Genomic DNA, 11,588 nt, shown 5'->3' on the forward strand with positions numbered 1-11,588 from the left:
AATATATTTAATGTTAACTTTAAGGAGAGACATGATAGCTAAACAAGGTGCTTCTGGTGTGGGTCATTTAGCTTTATACAAGGTACCTAAGGATTTCATGGAGTACCATCAATAATAATTAACATCTCATTTCAGCGTCTGTGTGGTATCTCTGTAGGGAAACATCCTTGCTTGCTAAAAAATACGTGAAGTATTTGGTGGCTGTGAGACATCACTCCAGCAACTTAGTCCCAAGTGATGATGGGAAAATTGTGGGTCTTGTACCATAATTGTAATTTTTATGTAAATTTAAGAGTGCTTCAACACAAAAACTAATTTAATAATTTAGTACATTTTTAATGATCAGTGCTCAATGAAAAAAAAAAACCTAAGAAGTCTCGAGTAATGTGTATTTTCGAAAGGCCTCTTCCAACAAATACTGGGTTTCTAAATAAATGCTGGGCCAAGGCTATATCACAAAAAATGTAGAAAGCCTGCCCCCTGCTGGTCATGTCGTAAATATGTTTCGGTCTAAGGGAAAAAAAGGACAACTTTAGGGTTTCCATGGGCAAGGGGATATAGAGGGTCTCAACTAGGGGTGGCACACTCCTGTAAATCCAGCCCCTGGGAGCGGAGGCAAGAGGAAAGGGAGTTCCTGGACGATATGAGACCCTGACTAAAGCAAAGGGCTGCGGGTGCTTAGCCAGCCACCTGTGGACAATCTGTGTCGGTTGTTGTAAAATAAGAGAACCAGGTACTGACCCAAAAGTAAACTCTGAGACTCCAAGCAGAGGGTGTGGCCCTCTTAGATTTTTCAGATGAGCCCCAGAGCATATTCCTCATCAGCATGTTCAAGCAAGGGGGTGCATTTGGAAGCCACGAGAAAGTCAAACAATTTCCCGTTCCTCAGCAAACCCAGCAGAACATTTCTCCAAACCCCGTGGAGAAAAATAAACTCCTTTCCACTGAGCAGGTAAGACTCCATGCCAAGGTGAGGCTGGGTCTAGCCTGATACACTGTGTGGGGTTCAGCTGGCCGACTTCACACAGCAGCCCTGGGCACCGGCTCACTGTATCCCAAGAATTAGGTGAATATTTAACCACTTAGCTTTTTTAAAGTTCTAATGACTATTTCTATTGAATTAAGCAAGTTGCCACTGATCATATGTTTTACTCTGTCCAAATTAATTAAAAGAAAACCAATCAGACAGCTGCTACAGTAGCAAATTGGAAGAAACCAAAATAGTTTCGATAGATGGCAGATAATAAACTGGTACAAAGATCTGGGCAACAGACTATCATTAAGTGCTAAAAAGAAACAAACCATCAAAGGGGTCAGCATGGTGGGTAAAGACATCTGTTAACAAGCCTGACAACCTGAGTTCAATTCCCAGGACTCTCATGGTAGACAGAGACCAACGTGGCTTCTAACCTACACACACGCACACGCACACGCACCACACACACACACACATGGACGCACACGCGTGAAAGAAAGAGAAAGAAAAAAGAAAGAGAAAGAGAGAGAGAGAGAGAAAGAAAGAAAGAAAGAAAGAAAGAAAGAAAGAAAGAAAGAAAGAAGAGAGATGGTTCAGCCGTTAAAGGCTATGCTCACAACCATAAAATATAAGAGTTCGGTTCCCAGCACCCATGGCTGTCTCTCCAGCCACCTTTTTTGCCGGGCAGTGGTGGCGCACGCCTGTAATCCCAGCACTTGGGAGGCAGAGGCAGGTGGAGGCCAGCCTGGACTACAGAGTGATTTCCAGGACAGCCAGGGCTATACAGAGAAACCCTATCTTGAAAAAAAACAAATCCAAAAAACGAAAGAAAGAAAGAAAGAGAGAGAGAGAGAGAGAGAGAGAGAGAGAGAAAGAAAGAAAGAAAGAAAGAAAGAAAGGGAGGGAGAAAGAAGAAGAAAAGGAGAAAGAGACAGAGAGATAAAGAGGAAAGGAAAAAGGAAGAAAGATAGCAAGACATTGAGAAACTTTAAATTTATTCTGGAGAGAGAGATGCATGGCAGAGTTAGAGGGAGTAACAATTCTATTTTCTTTCTAAGATTCCTTAGAGAGAGGGGAGACTGTAGGTGTATATTTTTCATAGCTCACTTTAATAAGGGTTCAACCTCCCCTGTAGCTCACTACCCACCAGAGTTAATGGAAACGAAAAGTTATTAGGATACAGGGGAAGCGGACCTGTTCAGAAATAGTTCTTTGGAGGTCTTCCGAGCTTTGTTGTTCTCAGTCCAGTTCACTAGCAAACAACAAACATAAACCAGCAACTGCAGTCCAGTCCACTCTGCAGACACCACACATGAATCAGCAAGAGTAGTTCAATCCAGGAGAAACCGTGAGGCTCATCAAATGGCAGTAGTTCTCTACAGAGGTGACAAGAACCCAGAGGAACTTCACAAGTTCTTTGGCGAGTTTCTCTCTAACAAGTGAAGATCAGCAACACAATGTAAGGTGAACCAATACATGCAGGTTGTCAGTGAAGACTAGCGAGGTGGAGCAAGGCAAACCAATGCTCAAGCTCCCACCGCCTGTGGGGTTAGCTTTATATTCCTTCTAAACATCACACATCCTTTCACACGTCTGCTATAGCAAGACATCCTTTCTTAAGATTTATTTATGTATGTGAGTACACTGTAGCTGTCGTTAGACACACCAGAAGAGGGCATCAGATCTCATTAAGGATGGTTGTGAGCCACCACGTAGTTGCTGGGATTTGAACTCATGACCTTCAGAAGAGCAATCAGTGTTCTTAACTGCTGAGCCATCTCACCAGCCTGAGAAAGTCTTTAGGGGGCTAAAGGAGAGTCATGGGAGTATAAAAGCAATCAGTCTGATATAACCTGTGACCTCAAACAAGAGGAAGAGGGCTGGAGAGGTGGCTCAGCAGTTACAAGCACTTGCTGCTCTCGTAGAGGACCTGGGTTCAGTTGTCAGAACCCACACAAAGGCCCACGACTGTATGTCACTCCAGTTCTAGGGGATCTGATGCCCCGTCTGGCTTCTGCGGGCTCCTGCATACATGTGGTACAAATAAACATGTACAGGTGAAGTACCCATACACACAAAATATTTTTAAATAATGTTTAAAGGGCTGTCCCTTTCCCCCTTTCATTCATCTGCTCTCCTCTCCCTCATGCTCTCTCCCTCCCTCTCCCCTCCTCTCTTCTCTCCTCCCCCTCCCATCTCCTTTCTTTCTCTCCCCTCTCCTCTACACACACACACACACACACACACACACACACACAGCAGGGACAGGAGCAAGAACACAGCCTTCCACAGTAACCACTTTTGCTGTCTAGCTTCTTAGTAGCTTTGATGTGTTCATTTCTGTGCCTCAGGGATTCTCACACGTAGGTTAAACATAGTGAAGCACACCATTTGTTTGAATATGCAGCCTACTTTTTATGCTCAGAACGAAAGGCACCCAAGTGAGAAAGAACTCGTGTGTTAGGGAGACAGGACTAAACTGTGTTTATGTTCGGAAACCCCTCAATGCTCTGGCACCAGATTCTGCTGGGTAACCAGTTGCTTGTTCTATGACTGATAACTCTCCCAGACAGCGATCTGGGCCTTCAGGGAGCATGCAAGTGGGCACAAACGTGGAATTGTCACATTGCAAATGAAGAGATTACAGGTACAGACAGCATGTATGCAAAGTAAAATTTCTACATGCTGATTTTGAATTTGAATGTATTCATGTTCTTTTCCTTTCACAAAGCTAAGAAACCTTATTTTTTTGAGAAGCATCACAATAGAAGTTTCATTACTATAAGCAGGCAGCATGTCATGAAAATAAAAATAGGTCATGCCAACCGTATATATATGTATATATATGGTTATATATATAAACATATATATATATAAACACACACACATATGTACATACATATATATATATTGGTTTTTCAAGACAGAGTTTCTCAGAAACTCAGAAATCCGCCTGCCTCTGCCTCCCAAGTGCTGGGATTAAAGGCGTGCACCACCATTGCCCCGCTAAGTTTTTATTCTTGATACTGGTCTTGATTCACAGACACACAGACACACACAACCTTCCTGTCGTATATATTATAGACTACGTCACAGCAGATGTCCTGGTCCTCTGGCTCACAGTCTTTCTACTCCGTCCTCCCAGAGCCTCAGTGTAGGGCCTGTGCAGTAAACGTGTTCATTGGGAGCCAGCAAACCATTGATAAGTTGATCTCTGCATTACCAGTTGTGGCTTTCCATCTGCTGCACAAAGAAGCTTCTTTGATGAGGGGTGGAAGCTGTGCTTACCATTCGATGTAAGGATAAGGATTTACTCACTGGGTTAGGGAACTGCAGTAGTGGGTTCTCATCCAGACTCCGGGGCCTCACCGGCCATAGGTAGTTGGCTAATTTTACATTACCAAGTGTGAAATCTCCATAGAGCAGGCCTCAAGTCCAATTAGGTGACTGTTGGCTACCCCAGAATGTAAGTGCTACTACCGCATTGTTTGGAATATCTTGCCATGCTGGTCATTGTGGCCCATTGGTGTTACAGCAAGAAAGACCACTGGATGTTTTCCATTGGCAGCTCATTATATAGGGAAAGTGGTACCAAGCAAGCTCCTCTTTCCCAATGATCAGAGTAAAGGGAACTATCAGAACTTTATGAAAATATGTGATAAAAAGTTTTGTTTTGTTTTTTGCGAGATGTGATATTCCTGCTTTTTTGTTGTTGTTGTTGTTTGGTTTTTTTCCCAAGACAGGGTTTCTCTGTTTAGCCTTGGCTGTCCTGGAATTCACTCTGTAGACTAGGCTGGCCTCAAACTCAGAAATCAGCTTGCCTCTGCCTCCCAAGTGCTGGGATTAAAGGTGTGCGCCACCACTGCCCAACTATTTCCTGCTTTTAATCTCAGCAACCAAAAACAGAGGAAGAAGCAGATCTGTGAGTTCAAGGCCAGTCTGGTCTACAGTGAGTTTCAAGCTGATCAGAGCTACATAGTAAGACCCTTTCTCTTTTTTTAAAAAAGATTTGAGTACACTGTAGCTGTCTTCAGACACATCAGAAGAGGGCATCAGATCCCATTACAGATGGTTGTAAGCCACCATGTGGTTGCTGGGAATTGAACTACTCAGGACCCTCTGGAAGAGCAGTCATGCTCTTAACCACTGAGCCATCTCTCCAATCCGAGACCCTTTCTAAAAAGAAAACTTTTTCCCCCAGCGTCAAAGCAGCATTATGTTTGGTTCCTGTTTTAAGATGTCATGAGAACCTTATAATTCACATATAAAATATTATGTGAAGCTTGATTTATATTAAAAAGTAAATATTTGTTCTTCGTCCTTGGCCTTGTTTCTTGGCTCTCAAAATCCCTGGGATCTCTGGCAATGAGTGTCTTATCCCTAAACTTCAGCAAATGAGTGTGTGGACTGTCTTTTCTGATAAACAATTGCCAGACTGTGAGAAGTGGCTCTTGCAGATGATATGACTGAAGGCATGTGACCCTATCTATAGGATAGGGTCCCCTATAGGATAGGGGCTGCATACCAAAAACTAAGGCAAGATTAGTGCTGGGACTTTGAACCCTCTGCCCTCATCTTCCAGCGAAGGAAAAAGGCAGAAGGGCCCAATGATTACCAGTGACCAATGAGGGGTTATGTCTATCAATAAAGTCTCTGAAAAGCAATTTAGGTGTGCTTCAAGACAGGTGAACGTGGGGGAACTCCTCTGAATGCCCTCCCCTGTGCATCTCCAGCTGGCTATCCATCTGTGCCCTTTCTGAGACCTTTAGACTGGGTAATTACGCGTCAATCATCCCCAAGGAGACAGTCAAACTGGGAACACCAATGTGTGTCACTTCTCTCACCAATGTGATCAAACACCTGACAAGAAAACAACTGAAGAGGCATTTGCCTCGTGGTTGAAGGGATGTTCCCTCGTATCATGCAGTGGAGGAAGAGAACAGTTGCCAGGTGACAGAGCTGGTGGCTGATTCCTCACCTGTCTTCACCGAGCAGGATGCCGCCTCAGCTGGTTTTCTCCTCTTCCTCCTTTTATTGCATCTGGGTTCCAACATTTAAGGCAACTCTTATCTCTCAGTTTATGTTTTCTGAACATATCCTCACGGGAAATCTCTCTAATGTTCTAGGCACATCATAATCCAATCAAGTGGACACTCCACATTACCATTACACCCAATATACAGATAGCTGCTCTAAAATACACACACGACCTGGGACCACAGAGCATCCACAGTGACCACTGTCTGGGAGACAGTTATCAGTTATAGAACAAGCAACTGGTTACCCTGGGACATCTGGTGCCGAAGTGTTGCATTTAGCCCTATATCTCTAATACATATTCTATAATTAGACCTGCTAATAAAGAATTTATATGACTTCTGGATTTTAAAAGTAAAATTTCAAAAAAAAAAGTACCTATTTTTTACTAATCCCCTTCAGAAAGCAACAGAAACAACAGCATGATAGGAGTGTTAATGTTCTGACACATATGCATCATGAAGACCTCTTGATAGTTGACAATATTTTTTTATTAACAATCAAAAAAATCACTCTGCACTTACAATAGGAAAATAAATGCTTCTTTGATCAATAATTAAATGAAAACTACCCAGAACTTTAAAGGCCTCTCAGCAGGTGGCAGATATGATGTTCAGAAGATAGGTGTTAGCTTGCTGGGATCAGTAGGATAGCGTTTTGCTGTGACTCATTTTTAAAATATACCTAACAGCTTTCCTAACAGTAGTTTGACATCACAACAGGGGAAAAAAAAAAAACAGCAATTATACCTAGTTTTAGATATGACCTACACGATACACCTAAGTTCTAATTATATGGCTTTATAAAGGTGCTCAGCAGAAATTTGGATCTCACTTTAGCCCGAGAATTTCAGATGCAATAAGGCAATTTCTGAACTCCAAAGTTTAATTAATGCACAATAGTTCAAGCAGCAGATTCTACCTCAAAGGAAATATTTATTTTGCTTCTTTGTTTCCCTCCAGTGTTAGTCATGCTAATGTCTGTTAAGTTTAGCCACGACTGGAACACATGCTGCTGATCTAGCTACACACACACACACACACACACACTCCTTCCCAGATGAACAATACGTGTTTCACATAGCTCTTTCAGAAGAAATGCCAATTTACTTGCCTCTATTTTGAAAAAGACAAAGTGAAATCATCTAAGCCTCTTTTTCTACTGGATTTTAGTTTGTAAATCCTCTTGGTCTCTTAAAGTCTATACATCGAGGGGACTTATCGGACACAGTGTGACCCCTCGGTGCTCACCAACAGAAACCCACAGCACAAGCAGAGCCTCATGGAAACTTCAACATTGAATTGTTTTTTTAATCTGAAAGCTTAGTTGGAATCAAAGATAAAGTCAGTAGTCTCCGCACATCTGTAAGCTCAAGATAAACTCTGACCTCAAGACTTGTTTTAAAGTCCATCAAAGACCTTTCTAAAAGGTCGAGTTCACAGCCTGGTAAACACAGCTAAGTGAAAGCCCGGCAGGACTCCTGTGCTCAGTCACATCCCTGTTCCGCACATTGGCTACTACCCACTTACAAACCCTTCTTCAGCATGACACTCAAAACACCTGACTAGCTTCTACACCAAATGTCAAAAAGTGCTTTGAATTTAAATTTTGTTTTTTTTTTTAACTTTAGTCTTCAATAATAAAACTGCTAAGTCATTCCATTTTTCCATTAAAAAAAAAAAGAAAAGAAAAATATACTTGAGGGGAGGATTAGAAAATAAACTTGGGACATACTACAAAATAAGTTTAAGGAAAAACTCAATGTTTAAAACAAACAATTCCAGGGGCTGGAAAGAAGGCTCAGTGGGTATATGCTTACTGCCCTTGTAGATTGTCCCAGTCCAAGTCCCAGCTCGTGGCCACCTGTAACTTCTCCAGCTCCAAGAGACCCAGACCCAACAAGTTCTGCTGTCGTCCATGGGCACCAAGAACAGAACATACACAGACACGCATAATTAAAAAGAAATTAAGCCTTAAAAAAAATACTCCATTAAGAAGTAATTTGCGCCGGGTGGTGGTGGCACAGGCCTGTAATCCCAGCACTTTGGAAGCAGAGGCAGGCAGATTTCTGAGTGAAGCCTGCCTGGTCTACAGAGTGAGTTCCAGGACAGCCAGGGCTACACAGAGAAACCCTGTCTTGAAAAAAGCCAAAAAAAAAAAAAAAAAAAAAAAAAAAAAAATTAAAAAAAGGAAGTAATTTGCATTCATGGGGATGCTGGCCACAGCCTTTTTGGTAACAAACAACAATCAAACACAAACTATTCATAATATCCAACTGATAAAACATTACATAGTCACTAAAGAAGACAAGGAAGATGGTGAGATGAAATGTGAAAATGCAAATTCACAAAGGGCCCCCGTTGGCACTTCCACAGGGCACAGCTCCACAGACAACGCTGCACAGAAACACTATGTCACCTTGTCAGGGAAAGAGCAGCCTTCTACTGAATAACAATACAAAGGCCCTCTGTGACTGTAAGTTCTTGAAATTGCAGAAAAAATGAAAAATCTGTGTCTCTGAAAACTAATGTTCTGAAGACACCCTCTTGACTTCGCTCAGAAACCCACTAGCTGCTACTGAGAAAGGCACCACCAGAGCCAGGGGCCGGTTGTCCTGGGATACAGTTAATGGGGCTGCATGGCTTCCCAGAATGCCCTGTGGCCTGGTGCCCGTAGATGACGTCATGGGACAGGCCCCACCCACTCTGTCCATCTTGAGCATGTTCACACAGCACACAGTTGGTTTGTAAGGACAAGCTTAGTTGTTGTTGCATCTCTGCCTATAGGAAACCCAGAGGCACCATTACACTCCTCTCATAATACCAAGCTATGGGTCTGTTGACTTGTTTTCAGTACTGAGGCAGAGCCCAGGGCCTTGCATATGACAGGCAAGGCTCAACCACTCAACTCCATCCCTAGCCTTGAGTTACAGAGTTCAAGTGAAAAAATGGTGTTTCTGTGAAACTGTGACCATAAACAAAGACCACTACGTGATAGCCACTAAGTAGAGGATTACTTACAAAAAATAGCAATTTTTAATAGAAAAGAGAGCTATTCGGTTCTCTATTTCATTATTCAACAGCTGGGGGGTGGAGGGCACAAGTCAATTTTTTTTCTAACTGCAATAGAACAGGATTACAGACGCTCCCACGGGTCCCCCAAAATAGAGATGGAATATTTTTGATAGTCTTATAAGGATAGTTATAGCATCCAAGCAATTCAATGAAAATGTTCAATCAAGAGCAATTCACACAGAGTATATGCACTGTTCTCAAACAGTTGCCTAATAATAAATTTAATTAAAGTAAGAAATTATCATAACACTATGCTCATAACATATGTGGATAGACATCAATGAAGACGGCAGCACCTCAGTCAGGGTGCTGCAGTGCTCTACACTACTACAAAACGGCCAAGGGCCTGGCACACGCGCCGGGGCCTGGCACACGCGCCGCGCCGTGGCTGCAGGCTTTACTTCTTGCTTGCTGTGTATCTCTCAGCAACATTCTCCCAGTTGATTACATTCCAGATAGCTTTCAGATAGTCGGGCCTGACATTTTTATACTGAAGGTAGTACGCGTGTTCCCACACGTCAATCCCCAGCAGCGGAATAAGGCCTGTCAGAAAGAGGGAAAAATTACTCTTAAACACAGCATCACTCACTTGCTTCTTCAATGATAGAAAAAGTGCATATCCCTGCAAGTTTTTATTTTGGAGGAAAATATACTAAATAATATGAAAGAGCCCCGAAAGGTCAAATTAAACGATAGAACCTTAACCCCTGCTGCTAAAATAGCAACAGCAGCGCCTAGTGTTGAAGTCCAGCCTTCCGCCCAGCCTCAGTCAGGTGCCAGAGGGGAGGAGGCTGAGGACCAAGGGTGCTTTCAGTTTTCGGGAAAGAACATCAGTGAGTCACTAAAGAGAACAGCTTAACGAGAAGCTGCACAGAACCAAAGAAAAGTGAACACTACCTTCGGAAATTAAATGGTATAAATGATGAACTTAGTTCCATGTGTTAAAAAAAAAAAATGTAGGCCGGGCGGTGGTGGCGCACACCTTTAATCCCAGCACTTGGGTGGCAGAGGCAGGTGGATTTCTGAGTTCCAGGCCAGCCTGGTCTGAGTGAATTCCAGGACAGCCAGGACTACACAGTGAAACCTTGTCTTGACAAAACAAAAAAAAAAAAAACAAAAAACAAAAAAAAAGTTAGTCCTCAAGTCAGGTATGAAAGCGTAAGCCTATGTCCCTAACACATGGCGGCTTGGGCAGAAGGATATGAATAGGCCAGACCACCCTGAGTCACAAAGCAGGACTCCGTCTCAAACACACTTCTCAAGCCTTCCTATGCAAACATCCCAAGCACTCTATCTAGGTCAGCTGTGAGGAACATAACTCAGCACTAATAAAGCAGCACTATTTAGTGTGACTTTTCATTCCAGTGTGCTTTCTGTGTGTGGAGAGAAAGGACTGTGGAAACCTCTCGGTGGGGTACCTGAGAGGCAGGCCTGACTGAGGATCCCACTGTATGCAAGTTCACCGTGGCTTTAAAAGATTCGGGGGCATCTCGCCTCCCCAGATCTGAGTATACATAAAGAATGTGTGGCACAGTGGAGGTGAGAAGAGGGGTGGGAGCTATTGTTTGAGGTGTCACAGCAGTGATGGACTCCACGGCCAACCGCTACACACCGTGGCTCTCCAGTTCCCTCAAGTCTTAGGTGACATAAAGGACAACCAGTTCAATCAGACCCAGGGAACAAGAAGGCATTTGCTGAGCTGAGTGTCACACACTGAAGCCGTGTGGGAAGCAGGACTGAGGGCCGGAGTTCTGGTCCCAGTTAAAGCCCAGCACTCACGAGGAAAGCCTGCGGTCCGGGCCGCCCTCAGCACGCCCTCAGCACGTACTTCTAACTTCCCTTATTGCTTATCTAAGAATCCGAGGTTCTTATTGTAGGGCATACAGTAAAACTGATATTAATTTTATATAGAATGAAGCAGAATTTATTATCAAAACAGTGTTACTAAAGGAGTCTACAGAAATCACACATGCTTATTTTACAGACTCTCAGTTTTTATTATAAAGACTCCTGATACAATTTACTAACATTTGCTCAAATTATCAAACATTCACACGTCTAAACTCTAATTTACCTTATTTCTAGCTTAACCCTTTCTAGGAAGCCATCTCTCTGAAATGGAAAGATTAAGAGTTGGAAAGCTCGCTCACCTGTAGTTCCTTGCAGTGGGTCCTGATTGGAGCAGGCAGCGATCTGTAAGCGACCTTGCTCCTTATTGAAGCCAAGCCAGCCCCAGCCTGAACCTTGGACTCCCACAGACACAGCGGTCAGTTTCTCCTTAAACTTCTCAAAAGACCCAAAGTCACGCTTGATAGCCTCCAGCAACTCTCCTGAGGGAAGAAAACAAAGCCAGAAAAGGCTTCAAAAGCTACAATAGAATGTTAGGTTCACAACACTAAAATATTCTTGTCAAAGGACCAACTCGTCCACACCTGTGAGGAGATGCCAACTTCCCACCACAAGAACACTGGGCTGAGGTTGATTAGTGAGTGCAGTCAGGG

At 43.1% G+C, this 11,588-nt stretch overlaps 1 protein-coding gene across 1 annotated transcript in view; it reads right to left on the reverse strand.

Moving 5' to 3' along the window:
- Positions 1 to 9,018: 9,018 nt before the first annotated feature.
- Sod2 (superoxide dismutase 2) overlaps positions 9,019 to 11,588 on the reverse strand; it is a 7,058-nt gene continuing 4,488 nt past the window's right edge. The window contains exons 4-5 of the mRNA XM_052169395.1: positions 11,238 to 11,417; positions 9,019 to 9,630 (exon numbers count right to left, since the gene is read on the reverse strand). Coding sequence (XP_052025355.1) covers positions 9,485 to 9,630; positions 11,238 to 11,417 — 326 coding nt within the window. The 3' untranslated portion in view covers positions 9,019 to 9,484. The remainder of the gene's footprint in view (positions 9,631 to 11,237; positions 11,418 to 11,588) is intronic.

The sequence above is a fragment of the Apodemus sylvaticus genome, chromosome 23, assembly GCF_947179515.1.
Source record: "Apodemus sylvaticus chromosome 23, mApoSyl1.1, whole genome shotgun sequence".
In the NCBI taxonomy this organism is placed as follows: domain Eukaryota; kingdom Metazoa; phylum Chordata; class Mammalia; order Rodentia; family Muridae; genus Apodemus; species Apodemus sylvaticus.